The sequence below is a fragment of the Staurois parvus genome, unplaced genomic scaffold (genome assembly GCF_062004578.1).
Source record: "Staurois parvus isolate SC_StPar_1 unplaced genomic scaffold, SC_StPar_1.0 ptg000618l, whole genome shotgun sequence".
NCBI classification, from domain to species: Eukaryota; Metazoa; Chordata; class Amphibia; order Anura; family Ranidae; genus Staurois; species Staurois parvus.
In genome coordinates, this window is record NW_028318414.1 from 4,168,707 (window position 1) to 4,192,681 (window position 23,975).

Here is a 23,975-nt window from a genome sequence, read left to right on the forward strand (position 1 = left end):
CACCCCAGAGTCTGGAGCGGCACCCGGCTCAGCCTCTTAGCAAAGCGCTGAGAGCCTGAGCCAGCTACTCCCTCCCCCTCCACAGCCCAGCGCTCCAGTGAGCGCTGGGGGGGCTGAACAGACAGCAGTGACTGACAGTCCCGCTTTCTGCTTAGAGCAGAGAGGAGAATGGAGCAAGCAGTGGTCATGTGATCGCTGAGTTCTCACTCTTCAAGCCGCTGGGTGACAGATCAAGCATCAGGCCGACGCTTCATCCATGTAGGTAAGTATAATGTGGAACAAAAAAAAACAACTTTTTTAACTTATTCCTTTATGTATTCCCAATTCCTCACAGTGAACACTTAGCTTTAACAATTTTCACCTTCCTAGTTCTGGATGTTTATGTTTTAGCTAATCCAATCAAATTTATGACAGTGAACTTTTTAGACCGATAAGATGTTGAAAGCTGTTATTCAGATGAAACAGCAACACCTCATGTTCTCAATCATTCACAGAATGTACATTGCCCCTGAATAACCCAATTTAATGGGTAGGCGATAGGATGCACTTGTGCAGTGCCATTTATTGAAATATTTCTGAAAAATAATTAGCAAGTTATATGTAGAGAATACTTGCAAGTGAGTCTTCTTTTGTATTACTGAAATATCAGGCCTGAGAAATAATAGATTAATTTTAAAGTGAACCTTTAAGACAATTTATGGCAAGTAAATGGGTTTCTCTGGAGCAATAAGAGTGTCTATTTGTCTTTTTGTGCTCCTTCCACTGTTTGCCAAGCAGATCAGGAAAATAACACTAAAAGTGCAATAATAGAGTGTACAAGACTCTTTCTCATTTTTTCTTGTGATGCCACACTGTGGTTGAGCAACTAGTTGCCCAGCTGAGACACTTTTATGAGAGCAATGAGGAGGGTCTCTAGCCCTATGTAAGTTGCAAACCTAGTTCTGAGTTAGAATTTACACAGCAACTTTGTAGGACCCCAGCAGGTTTGGCAATACGTAGAAAGAAAACAATGTACTCTTTGTTCTTTGGATTTTGAAGTCAACAATTACTTTGCCCTAAATGCACTAAGATGTGCGTAATTAAGGGCACTTAGTTTTGCAACAGATTTGTTTTTATCATTTTTTATTTTTGGAATTTATGTCCATCCGTTACTTCTTATACACGTCTGTCAAGCAAATCTGGTCGCAGTGCAGCACTCATCTGACCTGTTAATGGGATTACTGTGGATCTGATCCCTGGGTCCTGCCAGTCTACATCCTTCCAATGATATATTACCATTAGTCACCAAGAAACACTTCACTTCCCGCTCTCACTCATTCACAAATCTGACATGTCTGGACTTATTAGGTATTTAATCCGTCACTTAATTTGGAAGATTAGAAACCAGCACTTATCTGTCCTTGCATATTTACACAGCTAATTTGACTTAACCCAGCGTGTGGCATGAATGTTTTATCTGTCTCCAATGAGTGTGCCATATGGGTGTTAAAAAGTGTTTCCCTCCTCCAACTCATCTATTTGGTCATCTTTTTTTTTTTTATATACAGTTGTATAGTGGTGCTCCAGTTGCACTAAAGACTGACAGGAATCTCCTTGAGAAATACCCTACTTCAGCACTTTAGTGTGTGTGTGTATGTGTGTGTGTATATATATATATATATATATATATATATATATATACACACTGTGTTCAGCATAAATGAGTACACCCCTTTTAAAAAGTAGGATTTTAATCAATATCTCAATGAACACAAGAACAATTTCCAAAATGTTGAAAAAACTGAGCTCCATAGAACATTTGTTTAGTTCATTACATGAAAAGAAGGTTAACAATATAACTTGGGTTACAAAATCTTTAGTTTACTCAATTTAGTTGATGAAAAAATGAATACACCCCACAACAAAAACTACTACATCTAGTATTTTGTATGACCTTCATGATTTGTAAGGGCAGCACCAAGTCTTCTAGGCATGGAATGAACAAGCTGGTGACATAGTGCAACATCTATCTTTTCCATTCTTCAAGAACGACCTCTTTTAGAGCCTGGATGTTGGATGCAGAGTGATGCTCAACTTCTCTCTTTGGAATTTACCATAGTTGTTCCATTAGGTTCAGATCAGGAGACATACTTGGCCACAGAATCACTTTTACCCTGTTCTTCAGAAATGCAACAGTGGCTTTAGATGTGTGTTTTGGATCATTGTCATGTTGGAAAAGTGCACGACGACCAAGGGAATGGAGTGATGGTAGCATCTTCTCTTTCAATATAGAGTGGTACATCTGTAAATTCATGATACCATCAATGAAATGCAGCTCCCCGACACCAGCAGCACTCATGCAGCCCCACAGAAGGACACTTCCACCACCATGTTTCACTGTAGGCGCCATGTATATGTCTTTGTACTCCTCACTTTGGCAAAGCCATCAGTTTCAAAAACATTTATCTTGGCCTCATCACTCCAGAATACAGAGTCCCAGCAGTCTTCTTCTTTTCAGCATGGGCCCTGGCAATTTGTAGGCGGCCTTTTTTGTTCATGGGCTTTAGGAGAGGCTTCCTTCTTGGACAACACCCATGCATGCCATTCCTCTGCAGTGTATGCCATATTGTGTCATGGCAAACAATCACCCTATTTTGGCTTTCTACTTTAGCGAACTGCAGTGAAATTGCATGGCAGTTTTCTTCAACCGTTCTCATCAGAAGATGCTCCTGTCGAGGTGTTACTTCAGTGGACAGCCTGGATGTCTCTGTGAGATGGTTGCAGTTCCATCTTTGTTAAATTTTATTTAAATTGTACCACTTTTGCTACGGTATTCTGACTGATAAGTAAAGCTTTGCTGATCTTCTTGTAGCCTTCACCTTTCTTGTGTAGAGAATGCTTTTGTTCTCAGGCCTTGTGACATCTTCCACGTGGTGCTATTGCTGACAGCATGAAATGGGAAGGGGTTTTCTTTAAGTAACACTTTTTATAATCAACTGTGTGCTGGACACCAGTTTAATGAATAATTAGACTCACCTGTAGTTGAATTCTTGTTAATTAGGATATTGTTGTCTAAAATTTAGCGTTGCTTCCAAGACTTTCATTGGGGTGTATTAATTTTTTGCTCTGAAGAAGTTCCGGAAGTAGGCGGGACGAAACGCATCAGCGAGATTTCATGCCCCCTACCTCCATTCCCCGCACATCACCTACACACTGCATGGTGTCTCCATCAGACTTCATTATGCACGGACACGGCATCTTCCTTCATGACGCACGGCTAGCAGGGACAGTTGGATGATTAGCAGGGCCTCTACAAGACATGGTCTTACAATCGGGACCACAAGCCGCGGCTTGATTCACAGGACCTCGCTGGTCCCATCATTTATTGAGTACTGGTGACCCAGTGTTGATATCTAGGTCGTATCAGCTGTGCAGGCTTGTACAGGCTGGACTGGTTACACACATTGAGGTTGCTGTGGCAGGTACTCGCATCACAACATTGTGTCTATTTTCGCTGGCTGTGTCACGATCTATATCCATACCACCAAAACATTGGTTGATTTCCACCTTGGAGGCTTTCCTTTGAAGATTGCTGCTGTGTCATTAGAGCTTGGTCATCAGCCTGATTTCATATCTGCAGGCTGTATGTGGATCTTATAACATGGAGCATATACATAGACTTTATCTCAGTGGACACATTTTGCTGGACATTATTTGCAAGGGCTTCCCTTTTTTTTCCCCCTTGAATTGGCCACATTTACATTTCTTTTTTTTTTGTGTACTATTGACCTGATTGGACTTCAGAGGCAATAGCCCTTTTTACGTGGTATGGTATTCCCTTTCAGGTCTTTGATCGCTGATTTAGTTATCTGGTACCTAGGTTGTCCCTTTTGTAGTCAATTTTTTTATCTATGGGATTGTTTATTCAGTGTCTTGTTCATGCAGTGTGTTGGTGGATGGGTTAATAGATCAGGCGGGGTCTGGGGGGTAGGGGGGTTTTAGTGGGAGAGTGTTATACCTCAGCTCCCTCTTTTTCTGGGGCGGGGGGGTGGTCGGGTGGGTGGGTGGAGGAGGGTTCTTGTGGGAGGGGTGTTTGGATGACCTTCGGAGGCATTTTTGAGAGGTGGTTGTGGTGTTGGGGGAGAGGGGATGGTCTCTAAGGGCGGTGCAAATGCAGTGGTTACGCACCGGGGCATATTCGGTACCTTCCCTGGTACCATCATGGGAGTGCATATTTTGTGAGGTTCCCCTCTATGTTTGGAGTAGGGGTTTTATGGTTGAGAGTGATCTCTGGATCCCCGATGCATGTATTTTTATGTTGTATGGTTTATTGGCTATAATAAATTATGAGGTTAGCCTTTTAGGTGTGTAGCCTATTTTCTTTTTCTTTGGTTTTTTTCTTGTATTGTTCTTGGAACATCTTACCAGGTATATCTGGAGACACCTCATTCTATATTTAATTTTGGTGAACTCCCTTTTTGTGTGTGCAAATTAACAAATCTTGTTTGCAATCAATGGCCCACATTTTTGGGAGTATTTTGTAGTATAGTGTCACATAGAAAATGTTGATTCTGAAAGGAAAGGTAAGGTTTTCTAACAAATCTGTTGGGGTGTGATTCTAAAGATACTGTTTTTAAAAATAATAAACATCTTATACTTACCTGTTCTGTGAAGTGATATTGCACAGACCAACCCCGATCTTCCTTTTCTGGTGCTCCTGGATTCTTCCCCCTTCTGCGTGCCCCCATAGCAAGTCACCTGCTATGTGGGCACTCATGCGGGCTTACTGCCAAGCCATTATGTGTGTCCTTTGTCTCTCCTCAAGGCTTGTGATTGACAGCAGCAGGAGCCAATGGCTCCCAATGCTTTCTCTCTGTCCAGCGAAGAGAGAGAGAGCAGGGAGTTGCTTCTCTCTGGCACAGCACTGATCTGAGATCAGGCTCAGGTATGTATGGGAGGAGATGGTAACACTGCACACACAAGGTTTTTTACCTTAATGCATTAATGAAATGCTTGGGATTATTTGGGTAGTCTGTAAGGTCACATGGACGCATAATAAAAGATATAAAGCTTTCTTTTATTTTTATAATGTACATTGTTATAGTTAAACAGCTATGGGGCATGGTCTGCCGAGATCCAAGATGGTCGTATGATACAGGAGCTCCTGCCAGCCAGAGACCTTGCATTGATATTAGCAAAGGAGCGGGTGAGACAGAGCCATTACTTGATGAGGAAAGCGGACCGGAGGGTCACCGCTCTCTGCGGGCACATAACCCCCAGCAGTCCAGACATATTCAGGAGCTGTTCAGCTCTCAGCAGAGGGACAGGCCACATGCAGCATCCCCCTCCCCCCCCTCCTCCCTCTACTACAGCAACATGTGCTCAGAGCACAGACACTGGGGCTGGCATTTGATCTGTCCCACAGCATGATCTCTCTTCAGACACTCATACACTTTCTTTAAGAGATCTGCAGGCAGTTGCAGCTGACATTAAAGCTACTTTTACCACAGCCCTCAGTGACCTAAGGGAAGACCTTCATTTGTTAAGTACAAGAATAGAGGAGGTGGATTTCACAAGCAGATCTAATCCTGATGCCATAGTGGAGATACAGCAGTTGTCAGTATCGCACACATCTTATACCCGTGATTTTTATAGACAGATTGAAGATCTGGATAATAGAGGTCACAGACACTAATATCAGATTGCGTGGCTTGCCTAAATCTGTGGAGCCGAGCGACAGCCCCAAAACAGTAATTGCGATCTTCAATGATCTGCTGGGCCATCCACCTGCTGCACCCATTGATCTGGAACGTGCACATAGAGCGCTTCACTCCAAAGGCAGAGATTCTGACCCCCCAAGAGATGTGGTGTGTTGCTTGGTTAGCTTTCCAATCAAAGAAGACATTCTCAGAAGGGCCAGAGAAAAACAACGCCTTTTATTTCAGGGTAATGAGATACACCTGTTCCAGGACCTCTCTTCCATAACCTTGCAACAAGAACTTCGCCCCCTGCTGGACACACTTCACTCTTATAACATACCATACAGGTGGCGATTTCCATTCTTCCTCTCCGCTCAAGCTCAGGGGCGCACAGCCTACCTGCGACTTCCAGAGGATCTCCCCAGCTTCTGTTCCGCACTGGACATTTCTCTAGTTGAGCTTCCAGATTGGTACAGATCTTTGCGTCTTCCAAATGCTACTGAATCTGGTCGAGTACCAAGTGACATGGATTGGCAAGGCCCCCATCTCCACCGCCGCCGATCGGTCCCTTCCACTCCTCCGAGACTTCCTGCCAGAGGTTCCACCACCAACAACAGCCGGCGGCCTCTCCTGCACATCGCAGACCCTGCCATGATTCCTAAAGGCCTTTCTTCGATCTTTTCCCTGACTTTCTCTCATCAGCAATACTTATCCAGATTATGATCTTATCGGATCCCTCTCATCCTACTCCAGGACCATGCCAGTAGCACCTCGGGTCCTATTTGGCCCCTTAACTGGACACCTTCACCCTTTCATTTTCTGCTCTCTAACCCATCCGCCCTGGTCCAGGTCTTTTGATGCCCCTGCAGATGTTGCCAAATTCGCCTCATCGATCATGAAGACCTTTTCCCTCTCCGTCTCAGCTTCTTCAATGGACCACCAGTCCTGATGTACCTCTGCAGGCACCCTCCATGTCACTGGCCTTTTTATTGCTGCATTTTCACTACCTCTGATGGAAGCCTGGGGGATGGTCCTACAGTCTTTCTCTAGCCCTGTTTGTATTGTATATGCTGATTTGTCCGCTGCATAGAGTCTCTGGAGAGTATGGATCTCCAGACCCTCTATGCCCGGCCCCTATTTGGTTGTATGGCCTCCCAGGGGTCTTTTGATCATCTTGCAGTGGTCAGAGGTGAATTCCATGCCCTCCATTACATATTGTCTGTATTTCCCTGACCATGATCCCTATTATTCTTCATTAGAGTTTACTGTGAGAGGTTTCATACTCCAGCTCGCCTTTATACCTTTTCCAGGGATGGTGGGAGACTGGGTTGGGGGGAGGAGGGGATCCGGGACCCGGGCTGTCATTTCCATACTATTATTATGTTAAATATCTGTTTGAAATCAAGCATCACCTCGTTACACTCTCCAGGTGTTGTTCCCTGCAGGGTCCGGCCCCCTCCTTCACCTAATGTCATAACACCCATCTAAACCACATTTACTGCTAACAGGTTTTGAAACCATCATTCGGAGTTTCTGCTGAGCCCCCCGGTCCCATCCTCTTCCCTCTCCCCTTGCCTAGCTACTGCTATTTTTTTCTTTTTAGACACGAGGTGTTACTTGATTTTTAGAATGTTGTGGAGTCCTGCGGGAGCGGGGTGGGAGATGGATGGTTTGAGTTTTTGAGAGGGAGCCGGGAAGAGAAGAGTTAGGACAGATGGGAGATACCTTAGGGTTCCAAAAAGAAATGGTGCACTATGTCTAATTTTTCCCAATTGTTTCCTATGATGGTTGCTTTTTTTTTTTTTGAATGGTTGCCCTGCTGTTTCTGTGATGTTGCATTGTTTTTGCCATAAACAGATTATGATACGATTTGCTTTTCATCTTAATGAGATGCAGGTTTTCCATCTGGCTTTCACTGATGTTTTATTTTCAGCATGGACTCGCACACTGGCCCTACCACGGCACACCTACGATACCACAACTTTGCCCATAACTTTAGGATCATGCCACGACTGCATTCCACTTAGATGTGCATTTTCTCATTTCCCTACATACAGTGCTTCCACCACTATACGCCCTAATGATATATATTCGGTTTCCTTGCCCTCATGACATTTATTAAATTTTCCTTCTGATATCCGTAAGCTTGTTGCTGCGTCTTACCTCACCCATTATGTCGGATGATGGCGGTTGTGCCCCCATCAATATCTTCATTCAAACGAATTGTGCTCACCCTCCCTCCCCGATTCTTGCATTTTTTAAGGTCCATGGCCTGGCGGACTCTTTCTTTTTTGATCTAAGTCCACCGTGTTCCCCACACAGCGAGCTTTGAGAGCTCTCGCTGAACTTTTTCCGCCCGTCTTTACTTCCTTGTCCTCTGCCTCTCATCTCCTTTCATTCCTTGTTCCTCTTTCTGCCATTTCCCCCCTACCCCTTCTTCTTTCCTCCTTCCCGTATCCTGGTGGGTCAGCTGGTCTACCCCCACTGCCGGTTATCTCTCTCTCTCTTTTCTCCCCTTGTTTCCCTCTTCCTTTTCATTTCCTTTCTTTTCCTTCCCCCCCTTTTTTTTTTTTTCTTTCCTCTCTTCTCTCTCTTCCCCATACCCCCTTTCCCATACCTTTAGGTTCCCTTTACTCTCCTGGACATGCCTTCTCTTAACTCCCTGTCGGAACATCTTTCGCTGAAAGTTCTGTCTATTAATGTGAAGGGTCTGAATACCCCTGAAAAGCGCTCTCCCCTGCTTTCGCACCTTTTTAAACAGAGAGCAGATATTGTTTTTCTTCAGGAAATGCACTTCCGTCACGATGCCATACCGAAGCTTACTAACTCCCGTTTTCCAACAGTTTATCAAGCAGCATAACCCTCATGCTAAATCTAAAGGCGTTTCCATTTTGTTTGCAAAGCACCTCCCTCTGGTTATCTCAGAGTCACTTCCGGATCCGGATGGTAGATTCCTGTTTCTAAAAGGTAATTTTGCCAATAGGCCCATCACTTTAGCAAATCTTTACGCACCGAACACTAGACAGGGATCCTTTTTCCGCTCCAGAATCGATTACCTCTTTATCACGCAAGCTGACCTCTTTCCTCCATGATTCTTCCATCGAACCGATGATCCTCTCTGATCATCACCCTATCACTATGACATTACGATTTCCGGAGAAACATTCCCGTTCTAAGATATGGCGTTTGGATGCCTTTCTTCTTTCTGACTCGGCCAATGAAGCAGAGGTTTGCTCCCAATTAATGGACTACTTTTCGAACAATTAAACTCCAGAGACCTCTTCGTTAACTCAATGGGAGGCACATAAATGCGTCATTCGAGGAGTCCTAATAGCTATGGGCACAAAATGTAAAAAAGAGAGACAGACTCGCTTACAACAACTCTTAGATGGCATTAAATTCCTGGAAAAGGCGCAAAAACATAATCAGGCCGCCTCGACTTTATTTGATCTTACGGACACCCGTACACAGCTCTTAAACGAACTAGGGAAGGCAGCTAAGTGCAGATTCATTTTGTCGCACAAACTTTTTTATGAATTTGCTAACAAAAGTGGGAGATTCTTAGCCAGATCCCTCCAGACAAAAAAGTTGAGTTTAACGGTTCACAAGATAAGGGGCTCGGATGGCTCTTTGGCCACCTCAAATGCTGATATAGAATCTCACTTCGAGCAATACTACAAAACATTATACAATCTCCCTCCAGAACGTCGCCCCTCTGAGGCCAATAAGCCTAGAGACACCCTAATCTCTGACTTTCTTCGCCTCTATAGTCCTTCCACTGTACCTGATGATACTGTTCAGGATTTGGAACATCATATCACGGCGGAGGAACTCTCCCAAGCCATCCAGCAAATGAAACCTGGTAAAAGCCCGGGCCGTGATGGTCTTTCTGCGGCATATTACAAGGAGTTTCTAGATATTTTGATGGACCCTTCCTCTCCGCCTTCAACACTTTCTCTTCACCCTCCATGGAACATTATCGCCTCCTGGAAGCTCATATCACTGTCATCCCCAAAGAAGGTAAAGATGTCACTTTGGTTACCAATTATAGACCCATCTCTCTTTTGAACGTAGACATCAAAATCTACGCAAAGATCCTAGCCAACCGTCTCCTTCCCTTGTTACCCTCCCTGATTGACCTTGACCAAGTGGGCTTCATCACGGGAAGGGAAGCAAGGGATAAGACCATCAAGGCTCTTAACCTTCTCCACCGGCTTCATGATTCTTGCAGTCCAGGATTTATTCTTTCCCTAGATGCCGAGAAAGCTTTTGATAGGGTGTCCTGGGATTACTTAAAGGCATCCCTACAGGTGATTGGTTTAGGGGACACCATGCTCAATTTCATTATGGCACTGTATTCTGGTCCAACAGCTCAGGTCCGTGTGAATGGGCATCTATCTCATCCATTCCCTCTTGGGAATGGTACGCGCCAAGGTTGCCCCCTATCCCCGCTCTTTTTGTGATATCACTAGAACCATTGTTACGCAAACTCCGCTTAAACCCAGATATCAGGGGTATTTCCGTGGCAAACAAGGAATACAAACTTGCTGCCTACGCAGACGACATTCTTTTGTTTTTGACGGAGCCCCGGATCACCTTGCCCAACCAACTTAAGTATTTTTCCTTTTTTCAATATATCTCGAACCTCAAAATTAATCATTCCAAATCCTATGCCTTAAACATTACTCTTCCTCCAGACCTGGTTTCCTTTTGTTAGTCACAGTTCCCGTTTCAATGGGAAAGAGACTCCCTTACCTATCTGGGAATACAGCTTACGAGTAACCTCTCTGATCTTTATGTCAAAAACTTTCTTCCAACCCTGTGCCATCCGAGCAGACCTAACTAGGTGGCATCACCCATGCTTCTCTTGGTTTGGTAGGGCTGCTGTACTAAAAATGAATATCCTCCCGCGCCTCCTCTATATATTTCAAACCTTACCTATCCATTTACCACTCGCCTTTTTTGTTTCATGCAGAAGAATGTGCTCTCTTTTTCTCTGAAATCATAAACGACCACGTATTTCCTTCTCCCAACTTGTGCTCCCCAAATCCAAAGGGGGGATTGGACTACCTGACCTGCAACTCTAATATCGGGCCTGCCATCTTACTAGGATAATCGATTGGAATATTCACTTTACCACCAAAGCGTGGGTCCAGCTGGAACACTCTTGTTCCACTTCCCCCTTGGCATCGATCCCGTGGATTCTGACCAAACACATTCCTCAAGAAATCCTCCTACATCCAATAATCTGTCCTTCCCTTAAAACCTTTCGCTTAGCCTGTAAATCGGCCTCTATTTCGGATGCCCCCAACCCACTAACTTCTCTTCGCCTCAATCCGGACTTCCCTCCTGGTATGCATAAGTCCTTTCCATCAGCACATTGGCCACACAGTCAAGTTTTAGCGAACCATTTTTTTCACAAAGGTCAGCTGCAGTCTTGTTCTTCCCTGGCAAGTACTATGGGTGATCTCACCTTTCTCTTTTGGGCCTATCTTCAAATCAGACATTTTCTTCTGTCTCCTGCATATCGCCATAAATGGGTCTGCCCTCTCACCTCCTTTGAGTCACTCTGTTTAAAGGCTGAAGCACCGAGGCATTTAGTATCATTTACCTATCTGCTTCTTTTTGGTGACAGAACCTCTGATTCACTTCCCGTCTGCAAAGCTTGGAAAAGAGACTTAAACATTGACTTTCCTTCCTCTGATTGGGACCAAATCTTTACCTTTTCTCATAAGTGCTCCTTGAATGTTTCGGCACAAGAAAACGGATACAAGTTGGGGACACGTTGGTACAATACACCTTCTAGAATCCATCATTTTAATCCATCCAGACCCAGTATTTGTTGGAGATGTGGGGCTCCTGTTGGATCTCTTCTTCATATCTGGTGGGACTGCCCTATGGTTCAGCCCTTTTGGCAGGAGGTACATCGGATTACTTCTTCAGTGTCTACTCTTGATATTGAGTTCTCTCCGGCCCAACTCCTCCTCCACCACACTCCGTTTCCCAAGCGTCTATATTTCAAATCTCTGGCTATGCATATGCTTAACGCAGCCAAAATCTGCTTACCGGTTCTCTGGGGGTCTGTTCACCCCCCCCCCACAGTGCGAGATTGGTTCATACGCTTGAACAGAATTGCTGAAATGGAAGAGCTGATTTCTTCTTCTCTGGATAACCCTACTAAATTTTCTCATACGTGGTCCTGTTGGATTCACTTCCGAACGACCCCTGAATATCGTTATTTCATGGGCCTTGCTGATTGATTCTGAATCTCTCTGATACCCCGTAGTGTTTCTGGTGATATATCGGCTCTCTGTTTTTTCAAGGTTGTGATTGAGGTCCTTTGTCTCGATGTCCTGTACTGCTTGGAGCAAGCTACGCTTGGCACCCTGATACGCCTGCAACTGTCCCCAACTCGCTTCTCTGCCAGGGTTGCGCGTATCTCTCATGTCTCTCTCATGTCCTGGGAGTCTAGAGTAAAGGTGACTTACCTACCCTCCTACTCCTCCACACCTCCTCCCTGTCCGACCCTTTCCCTCCCCCCCCCCTTTTTTTTTTCTTTTTCTTTTTCTTCTTCTCCTCTCTTCCCTTCTTTTTCATGCTTATTCTTAAATTCTTAATCCCCATTTCCCTGCTTTCTTACTCAGAGTTTAGCTGTCATTCTCCCCTTTCTATTTTGGTACACTTCTCTACTCATAGGAGCCCTACTCCCTATCTGCAGTCCAGCTGCACATATGTTTTACTTTTACATATCTCCTTTCCCGAACCCTTTACCCACGTGCTGGCAACCTGTAGTGGGTTACCTCAGTTTCATCAAAAGTACAAGCCCATATCCTACAAGCCCTTGCACCCCCCCCCCCTCCACACCTACTGTATACATTTCCAACACATACCTTTGACTCACTGGCCCTGCTCTTTGCTGCTGCTCAGTAACTGAGGTTATATATCATTGACCCTGCCAGTGCTGTGATTCCAATATGCTGAAAAAGGGCTTGAGACCAGATATGCCTTTAATGTTCATGCGCTCGCATGTTCTAATTTTTCCCGTTTTCTTTTCCCTGGGCTGACTTACGTCTGATTCTTTTGTCTATGTATTGCTATGTATCTTTTTGTTCGCTGTATGTGCATTACCTCCTATTGTATTTCTGACTGATACCTTGTATTACCTTTACTAATTGTATGCTGAGTTTATTAATAAACTTTATGGAAAAAAAAGTGTCTTTCAGTCACTGACCCTGGAACAACTATGCAAATTAGGCGCTCTGATTTCCTCTTTCTGTCTTTATATCTGCATGCTTGTTTCATTGGTGACTCAGAAAGTATTACAGGGAGAAACAAGCCAAGTAACTAGAATTTTCAGAGTACAACAGCAGCTTCTGCATTTCCAAGTACAAAATGCCTTAAAGAATACTGAATGTTATCATCCTTAGACTGGTTTGCTAAAAGATTAAAGGATGATCTGAAACTTCGCTATAACTGATATGATTTCTCTTCCATTTAGATTTTCCATTTGACAAATATGGCTTATAATGCACTTACACTGGCTGGTCATTAGTCTTCTCATTCTGATTAAAAGATATCTGATCGGCATACTGTAAATGTATAGGTAGTTACTTCATTGGAAATAAAAGAGTAAGACAAGTCACACATGATACTGTTAATCATGTATATTGACTTTTCCTAGTATGAAATTGAAAGTTCAAGTTGAGATAACATTAATGAATACTTCAAGTGAAATATGAAGACCTATCGAAGAATGACATTTCCTGGCTATATTTTTTAAAAACTGTGACACGGTTTCATAATCACGTTACACATGAGATGTTGAGGGATTAAGGGTGCAGCCTTGAAATATGGACTTGGAGATCAGAGATACAGTACATCCGTGCAATATATGGTTGGCTCACCTAACTGGTTTTAGCAAGCATCTCTGTGATAGAATATCTACTTAACACATTTGTTCTACCCATGCAGTCTATAATGTTTTCCTTTTCACCCCTATTTTGGCTGTGCAAAGACCTAAACACAGAAACCTAAATCAGGATGATTGCTATGGGGATCAGTCCCAGTTTGTCATTTGTATATCTTTGAATGGTTGGGAGACAAGCAACAATAGTCACAATAGGCGTTATTTAAATGGATATGCTTATACTGTACATCTTGCATTGCAAGAATATTTTATTATATTACTTTCCTTCACAAGAATATTGAGGGTAGTATCTCAGAACTGGAGCAGACAAAATCTGGATTAATCAATCAGCTTCTATATACAGCTTGTTCAGTTAATTTGGAACTAAATACACAAACAGTTCCCAAAGCATTTACGTTCAAGGCATGCCCTCAATAGAAACTGTTACAGCTACTAGTGTTCTTATGTTGCTTCTCAGCCTGTCAAGCCAATAAATGACTGGTGTCATAGCTTATCACATATGCAGCACCATGGCAACTGCAGATCAAGTAGAGGCCAAGATGGCAACTTCCTTGACTTTAAAGGATAGGAGGGTTTAGTTCCGATTTTTAGGTTTAACCACATCCCACCCAGCAATCAATTTGCTATAGGCTGAGCGGGACTTTCAGCATTCTGGGTGGATGTCTTATGATGTCCACTCAGAATAAGCCTTGTACAGCTCATCTATACCATGTGATTAGCTGTGGCCAATCACAGCTAATCACAGCAAACACTGAATGAATCAATTTCATTCAGTAAAATGCCTGCTAATAGTGAAATTCACTAAGCAATCATAATGTGTAAAAAACAAAACAAAACCCAAATCCTAATCACTTCAACAGAGTAGTACAATGGTAACATTATGTTGCTCTGGTCACAGTGTGTTAAAAAACAAATGTTACACCAGTAATATGATGACACTGTACTGCACTGGTAACAGTACGTAAACAAAAAAATGTTTTTTTCTTTAACCTCTTGCCGACCGCGCGTAGCCGAATGACGTACTGCCTATCAGTGCCCTTTAGTGCTGCCTATCAGTGCCCATCAGTGCCGCCTATCAGTGCCCATCAGTGCTGCCTCATCAACGCACATCAGTGAAGGAGAAAAAATACCTGTTTGAAAAATTTTATAAAAGAAACAAATAAACTTTTTTTTTTCTTCAAATTTTTTGCACTTTTTTTATTCATATCGCAAAAAGTAAAGCGCCCAGTGGCGATTAAATACCGCCAAAAGAAAGCTCTATTTGTGAGAAAAAATGATCAAAATTTCATATGGGTACAATGTTGCATGACCGCGCAATTGTCAATCAAAGTGCGGCAGCGCTGAAAGCTGAAAATTGGCCTGGTAAGGAAGGGGGTATAAGTGCCTGGTAGGCAAGTGGTTAATTTCTTCATTTTCCAAAAAATTATGACAAAAACTTACAACTTCAAAAAACTTGCAATGCCTCTTACTAAATCCCTTGGACTATCTACTTTCCAAAAAAGGGTCATTGGGGTATCTGTACTGTCCTGACATTTTTGAGCCTCAAGAAATTAGATAGACCAGTTTTCAGATATATACCATAGTTTGTGGACTCCTACAGACTAAATAATAAACACTGATTTGGGTACATTTCACCAAAGAAATGTAGCAGAATATATTTTTGACTAATTTATGAAGAACAATTATTTGCAAAATATCACAGAAACAAAGAAAAATGTCTTTCTTTAAATTTTCATTTTTTTTTCCTTTAGCAAAAAATGAAAAACCCAGTGATGATTAAATATCACCAAAAGAAAGCTTTGTGTGAAAAAAGACAAAAATTTAGTGTTGCATGACTGCGTAATTGTCTTTCAAAGTGCTACAGTTGAAAATTGGCCTGGGCAGGAAGGTGATAAAAGTGCCTGGTATTAAAGTAGTTAAAAATGAAAGCGTAAAATTGATTGGTTTCCATTTTGGCTGCTTCAGTTTTGGTAAATTCCGCTCATTGTATACTTTTTATGTATGCACTTGTTTGGTGTTCTGTAATTTTGCCACTTTAGTGTAAACACTTTCTCTTTTCAAACACATTGGGCAAAAAATTGTTGTGACAAGAACATGCTGTTGACCAGTAACTGTGTTTCTACTATTGTTGTAAAAAATGGAAATCCCTTTTCCTATTTTGTGTTTCATCAGTGGGTTTGGAATAAGCTTTGTGAAATTGCCCTCACTGCCATATACTGTAATATTTTCTGCTTCCAAAACACCAGCTTCTTAGACAACATACTTGCTGCCTAATATATCCCACCCACTTTCAGATGCCACTGTAACAAGAAAATCAATATTATTCACATAATCTGTCAGTAGTCATAATGTTATGGTTGATTGGTGTAATTGTGTGGGGTATTTAGTTATATGCAAAATGATAAATTTGCAATTTTTCTCCTGATAGTCACTGATCTTCAGTAAATTGTCTTTTTTTTTTTTTTTGCATTTTTCAGTTTAAACTTGGATCACTGCAACTCAAAATGATCAAGGAACCAGCTGAAATAATCAGAGAAATAATTACACATTGTCTAAATACTGCAACAGTACTACATAGCAGAAATGAGCATCTGCAGAAAGAAAATGAAAGGTTACGTCGTGACTGGCTTGATATGCAAGAACAGTATGTTTTGTTTTTTTTTAATGTTGAGTCAAGTTTATAGTAATATGAAGTAATATTCTTTGCTGAACTGTGAAAAAAGTGGTTATGTAAATTAGGGCCTCCCTACCATCCCAGTTAATGGCGCTAAATTTTATATATACCTACTATGGGCATTGATCAATCTATCTAGTGGCTGAATGAGACAAGCACAATTCACATTAGGGGCATGCAAGGGAAACCATGTTTTATACATGATTTTAACCTACCAGCAGAACACAGAAGTAGTCACACAAATCTTTGAATGTAGAATTCGGAAACTGTTTTGTCAACAAGTCAGTAGATAAAGTTCTTCAGATTACATAACCACTGATTCTAACTAGCCATATAAATGTTCATGCATGTTTAAAGTTGAGCTCCACCCAAAAGGGGACGCTCCGCTTGTTTGCACCCTCCACTGCCACATGTGGCTCTTTTTTTGGGGGGGAGTGGGTACCTGGTTTTGACAAGTACACGCGAGCCGACATTCGGCCCCCTTCCTTACCCCCGCAGTTTTCTGGGACACTTCGCAAGTCCCAGAAGACTACGGGACCATTCACACAGCACAGCGGGAGACCAGCTGTGAAGCCGCAAGGATTCACTTCTGGTTTCCCTTATTTGCTATGCAGTGCAGGGGAACCCGGAGGCTACTGAAAAACTAAATTGGGTGAGGATGGCACTAGACCCCTGGACAAGTAAGTGTCCTTATATTAAAAGTCAGCAGCTACAGTATTTGTAGCTACTGACTTTTAAGTTTTTGGGGGGGAGCCTGGAGCTCCTTTTAAGTGGTAATTCACATATGTGTTGTGTGGCTTGACATCTCCGGTTTCAGTGTCAATTGAAAAGCAGTCATTCAGAGATTCAGGTCCAGTTCAAGTCAGGATTTGAAGAGAGAAACCCAGCCTAATTTGTGTTCACAAACTCATGACGTGCGATTCAGAAGCAGTTCCCGTGAAAGTCAATGAGCCTGTAATCCGCACCTGAACCAGACTGCACTGCTCAGAAATGGGACAGGATTCTTTTTTTCAATCCGCACTGAATCCGCACTGCCAGTGCACCGGACGTATGTGAACAGGCACCATAGAAAGCTATTTTATTGTACATGTCATGCGGATTGGATGCAGTTCAAACCGTATCCAATCTGCATATATTTGAAGCAGCACTTACCCTAGGTTCACACCTAATCGCAGAAATGCACTACAATCCATATAACATGATTTCCTATGTGACACATTCACATCTCTGCATTTTCACCTGGTGCATTTTTTGGAAAGGGTCAGGGATTTTTTTGAACGCAAAAAGGTGTGTTTTTGGTTCAATAGACTTCAGTGGAAATGTTGCAGGAAAAACATTGCCGCGTTATTAGCCGTGACTCATCCAAGTTTTCGCATGGCCGGTCATTGCTCTGCCAAGGATATATATATTGAACTGGCTGTGAGTTTTAATACATTCTTTTTTATTAACACAAGATTTTAACTTGCGCTGGTGGTCAGTGGAATTTTGCCCCCTTGTGCTGGCGGTCAGTGGAACTTTTCCCCCTTGTGCTGGTGGTCAGTGGAACTTTTCCCCCTTGTGCTGGTGGTCAGTGGAACTTTGCTCCCTTGTGCTGATGGTCAGTAGAACTTTGTCCCCTTGTGCTGGTGGTCAGTGGAACTTTGTCCCCTTGTGCTGGTGGTCAGTGGAACTTTGCCCCCTTGTGCTGGTGGTCAGTGGAACTTTGCTCCCTTGTGCTGGTGGTCAGTGGAACTTTGCTCCCTTGTGCTGGTGGTCAGTGGAACTTTGTCCCCTTGTGCTGGTGGTCAGTGGAACTTTGCCCACTTGTGCTGGTGGTCAGTGGAACTCTGTCCCCTTGTGCTTGTGGTCAGTGGAACTCTGTCCCCTTGTGCTTGTGATCAGTGGAACTCTGTCCCCTTGTGCTGGTGGTCAGTGGAACTTTGCCCACTTGTGCTGGTGGTCAGTGGAGCTTTGCCCCCTTTTGCTGGTGGTCAGTGGAACTTTGCCCCCTTGTGCTGGTGGTCAGTGGAACTTTGTCCCCTTGTGCTGGTGGTCAGTGGAACTTTGCTCCCTTGTGCTGGTGGTCAGTGGAACCTCTGTTATTGTGTTTTTCTTTTAAGACAAATGATGTAAATGTATGGGCTGTTTTTTCTAAACTAAAACCTCAGTATTCAGGTTTATTTGCAAAGTTGGCACTTTGCGATAAATAGGTGGGTTTTAGGTTGCAGTTTGGGCACTCAGTCTCTAAAAGGTTCGCCATCACTATTCTAACTCTTCCTAACTGCACTAAAAATGTGCTTTTGTTTTTATCCCTGTCCTAGAGGGACTTTTCATAACTTCTTTTATTGACTGAAAGTATGGGCAAATCTCCCCAATAGGGACAAAGATGATAATTAAACACTGACCTAAAGGAAATTAAGTTTGTATGGAATTATGTGTTATGTTTCTGATGAAAATATTGAAAATGGAAAACACTGTTTTTTTTTGTTTTGTTTTTTTTATTTTGTCAAGCAGATTATTTGTATTTACTGTATATACCAAATACATGCAATGACCACAAATTGTTATATTCCTTTTCAGGCTTGAGAAATCTGTGAGCAGTAAGGAAGAATTGGAGCAAGATCTCTATACTCGATTTACCTGTGTGCTCAATGAAAAGAAAGCTAAGATAAGGAGTCTAAATGAAAAGTTGTCACAGTCTCAAAAGAGAGTGCCAGAAAAAAGGTAAGTTTTGTACTTTTACTCTTTTTGTCCAGTCTGGAAAAAACATAAAATCAGAAACTAGTCAAAAGTCTGCTACATTTTTGTCATTGCAAGTGTTGTGACATTTTTTATTACTTATAGCTTGATACTGTTCTTCCACAATTTGAGCGCTGAAAGTGTTATCTCTATCTCCTAGATTGTAAGCTCGAAAGAGCAGGGCCCTAAATCCCCTCATGTTTTGCATTGTATTGGTATTGTTCTGTCACATGTTCTGTCCCCCTTTGTAATGTACAGCGCTGAGTGAACTATTGGCGCTTTATAAATACTGTATAATAATAATAACTGATCCAGTTGTGGTGAGAAAGCTTAAAGCAGTATTAAACCAAAATTGTATTGTGTTGCAGCTTTCCAAGATGTGATATCTGCATCAAGTTTTCTTTGTTTTTTTTCCCTGCTGTTTTTATCTGGTGATCTGTCCAGTAATATACCTCCTGTATTGGTGAGACACCACTCTGGAGAAATGAGTACAGGAAACAGCAGACAGCAACATTGTCAGTCTGGGGTGGATGAGAGTGTTAAATAGCAGATTTGAACACAATAACAAATTGAAACCAAACTCTAGATAACACTTTATAATCCGTTACAGCAAACAGTTTTTTTTCCTTTTGGGATAAAGATTTTGTATGAAAAAGCTGATCATATTATCCACTTACCGCCCAGCCTATAATAGTATGACAGGTGAGCGGGAGCACTTCCATCCTGTGTGGACGTCAAATGACGTCTCCAAGGATCGCGCCTCGAATACGCCCCACAGGCCACGCTGCGGTGGGATCTGTCACCCGATGACAGATCAGTGTACCGGCCCGATTTCTGTACCATGTGATCGCTGTAACTAATCCATTCATAGCCATTCATTGTATACTATTGTATGGATCTCTGTGATTGGTCACAGTGATCACGTGGTACAGACAGGCCCAATCAGAGTGCATCTGTACCATATGATAGCTGTAGCCAATCACAGCTTCACAATAGCACACACTATATGAATGGATATCATTAATAAAAAGTGGCTGCTTATAACCGTGATTATCACTGCTATATGCAATCATAGTGTGTAAAAAAAAAAAAAAAATCCTGTCACCAGTCAGTGTCCCTGATGTGATGACTCTGTACAGCACTGGTGACAGTATGTGGAAAATAAATTGAACAAAAACAATTTTTTTTTTAATTTCATCTGTCCTTGCATTTTAGAGCCTCAGGAAATGAGAAGGCCATCAGTACATCAGGAATGATCAATTTTAAAATATATATACACCCTAGTTTGTGGAAACTATAAGACTAAATAATATACACTACTGTATTTTTACCAAAGAAACGTAGCAGAATACATTTTGGCCTCAATTTATAAAGAAAAAATATTTATTTGCAAAATTTTATAACAGAAACTAAGAACAACTTGGCTTTTTTTTTCATTTTTGGTCTTTTTTCGTTTATTTAGCAAAAAATAAAAAAAACTCATTGGTAATTAAATACCACCAAAAGTAAGCTCTATTTATGTGAAAAAATGATAAACATTTCATTTGGGTAGTGTTGCATGACTAATTGTCATTCAATGTGTGACCACGCTTAAAGCGGAGCTCCACCCAAAAGGGGAAGTTCCGCTTTAAGCCTTTGTCCCCCACTCCCCATTAAGGAATGGCACCTTGGGGGAGCGGGTACCCAAATTTGACAGGTACCCACGCCCACTTCCGCTGCGATCACCTAGGTGATCTCCCCCCTCCTCCCCGTAGTCTTCTAGGACACGTGACAGATCCCAGAAGATTACGGGACCATTCACAAACCGCAGCGCTTCTCATGCATGCGCAGTGGGCACCCAGCTGTGAAGCCGCAAGCTGTCACTGCCGGGTGCCCACACTGAAGATGCCAGAGTTGGGGGAGAGAAGACAGCAGGTTAAACCAGCCATGGTGAGTACACCGCTGGACCAAGGGACAGGTAAGTGTCTGTATTTTAAAAGTCAGCAGCTACAGTTTTTGTAGCTGCTGACTTTTTTTTCTTTTTTTTCAGGTGGAACTCCACTTTAAAGCTGAAAATTGGCATGGCAGGAAGGGAGTGAAAGTGTCCAGTATTGAAGTGGTTAATCACCCCTACCAGGAGGGGTAAATCAATTGTTTCATCCATGCCAGACCCAAAATGCCTGTTATGGTTAAGGACGTGGTACCGGCCGCAACAATCAACGCAATTCCAAATGAAACTAAATTAATGCAGAAGCTACAAAACGAATCCTGAAAACGAATAGGTCCATTAACAAATGCATCGGGAAATTATTTTTCAGTTGCCCTCCTGAGGCTTTACCCCCCTTCCTGACCAGGCCATTTTTTGCATTACAGCGCTGCATTACTTTAACTGACAATTGTGTGGTCATGCAACGCTGCACCCAAATTAAATTTATGTCTTGTATTTCCCACAAATTTAGCTTTCTTTCGGTGGTGTGACAGAGGGTAAGTGGGACAGAACACACAAGGCAGATGGCAAACACTTAAAGCTTTATTGAAACAGACAACAGTCACTCAATGGGGAGTAGTGCAGAGAGAGAGCCCAAAATACTTTGTAATTCAGTCCCGGTGGGCAAAGTTAAAGTCTCTACAGCAGTTTGTAATCCAACAGGGAGGTAAGAGGCAGTTCATAAACAGGTCTGTTAACACAGGAGAAGCATACACTCACGCAGAGCTGATGTAATAATCCCAGATAGAGCTGGCAGCATCTCAGGCAGAGCTGGTGTGGTAAGCTCAGGCAGAGCTGATGTGGCTTCTGGGGTCCCCCTTCCTCCAATGGGGCTCAGGCAGAGTCTGGGCCACTAGAGTCCAGCCGCAGCTGGATCCCTCTGTGGCTGCACAGCAGAATGACTGATCAGGAGAGACCAGCACTGACCTCTTAAACCCCCAGAGCAGGACGAGAGGTGGAGGGGGGTCATTAGCAGGGTGACAATAGGGGGAAGGCCTTAATTGAGTTTGTGGACATTTTGACGACAAAGGAGGGGATGGACAGGAAAGGAAATACAGTAATTGGATTTGCAGCTGTAAACGGGATAACAGTGGGGAAGAGTATACATTTGGACACAAACCAGGACGGGCAAGATGGACAGGGAAGGAAACACAATAATTGAATTTGTACTGTAGCTGTAAACAGGATAACAATGGGGAGAATACACTAATTGAATTTGGGACCTTTTGTGGAGGGGGCGTGTTAATTACAGCTAGGGGCCTTTGGCACACAGGAGTAGAATACTAATTGGAGGATGCTCTTCCTATGGCCAGGAGGGATTAATGAGGGAATTAATAATTGGGGACATTAATCAGGAATTAATAATTGGCCAGGCCCCTCTATACCGTGACAGGTGGTATTTGATTGCCTGTGCGTTTTTGAGTTTCTGATAAACTGATCGCAACTGATAAATTCTGCTAGAGAGCTTGAGTGTCTGAGAACCAGCAGACTTGCTGGCTGAATCATCAGGTGAAAATAGAAGAAACAAAGCCTAAAAAAGGAAACTAGTACAGCCATCAGATCTAAGAATTGGTAAGCTGAAACATAATAAACATAATAAATGTTTGCTTTTGGGTTTAATACTGCTTTAACATATAGTCTCAGAAGCTCAGTAGAAAGCTTTAATCAAAACATTTGTGCAGAACATATGAACATCAGATAGTTCAAAAAATCATAGTGTGTCTAGTGCCAGCAGAATGCAGTACATGTACTAATTGGAGGCTAAAGCATGAAAAAGAAGGGTGGGACTAACTACACAGAGCATCCCCTAGCTATGGAGTGAAGTAGGGGCTAAATTCTTAAAGTCAAATAGACAATGCATGTATACCATGATACTCCCCATCTAAATCTATTATTTCAAATATTAAACAAATTAAGAAATGAATTAAAACATTACAAGTGAATACTCTTTTCCTGGAACATCTGAAAGAGAAGAAAAATGGGAGAACAAGAAGAATGCAAACATTAACATGCTGTAAAACCCGTAAAGTCATTAGATGTTGAGTGTAATGGAATTAGCTCTGATTGCCTTGTCAAACTCAGGATCAGCCTGTTTAAATTTAGAATTAGTGTGAATTATAATGGGGACACTATTCAGTAAGGCAGGTGGGGATGACAATGAAATGTCCAGAAATGCAGCGGGTGGTACTGCACGGGTGCTGCAATCAACTGGGTTGAGGTCCATAGCAGGGGCGGACTGACAACTCATGGGGCCCTCGGGCAATAGGGGATCATGGGGCCCCTGTGTCCTTGCCCAAACTCAAAAAAGCCTATGAAAAAGGTACCAGGGGCATCTCATGGGGCCCCCTACTGACCCCGGGCCCTCGGGCAGTGCCCGAGTTTCCAAATGATCAGTCCGCCCCTGGTCCATAGGCACATATTGCCACTGATCAGGATTGGAGTACCTTTTTATGTGTTCTGTTCTGTTACTGACATACTCATAGAGCAGTTTTTTTGTTTGTTTGTGTATGTATCCCAATACTATCTTGCTGTCTGTGTAAATGTGAAAAGAGTTTATTTCAAAGTCTATTTCATGTTTTATAAGCTCAGCAATTTCAACAACTAATACGGCTGTACAAAATTCAAGCCTTGACATGGTATGTGCTAGCTTTGGGGTCACCTTGGCCTCACTAAGTACAAAGCCAACACTTACATTGTATTTTGGATCTATAACTTTGAGTTAGTCTACTGGAGCAATTGCTTCAATTGAAGCATCAGAGAAAACATGTTGTATTTGAAGTTGTTCTAGTGCTTTTAGGTACTCTTTTCATGATTCCCATCTTTGTTGTTTCTCATAAGGTACTGGGGTGTAGACATGTGTACACTGGAAAATTTTGTTTTGTTTTGAGATCCATTCATTAACCGCTTCCCGTCCGCCCTATAGCAGAAATACTGCTACAGGGCGGCACAGGTGCGCAAAATCACGTATATATACGTGATTTTTCATTTCCGGGTAGGGGGCGCGTGCCGACA

At 42.6% G+C, this 23,975-nt stretch overlaps 1 protein-coding gene across 5 annotated transcripts in view; it reads left to right on the forward strand.

Moving 5' to 3' along the window:
- XRCC4 (X-ray repair cross complementing 4) overlaps nt 1-23,975 on the forward strand; it is a 477,644-nt gene that overhangs the window by 249,470 nt on the left and 204,199 nt on the right. For all 5 annotated transcript variants that reach the window (XM_089693240.1, XM_089693242.1, XM_089693238.1 and 2 more), the window contains exons 4-5: nt 16,083-16,249; nt 18,839-18,982. In XM_089693240.1, the coding sequence (XP_089549366.1) occupies nt 16,083-16,249; nt 18,839-18,982 (311 nt within the window). The remainder of the gene's footprint in view (nt 1-16,082; nt 16,250-18,838; nt 18,983-23,975) is intronic.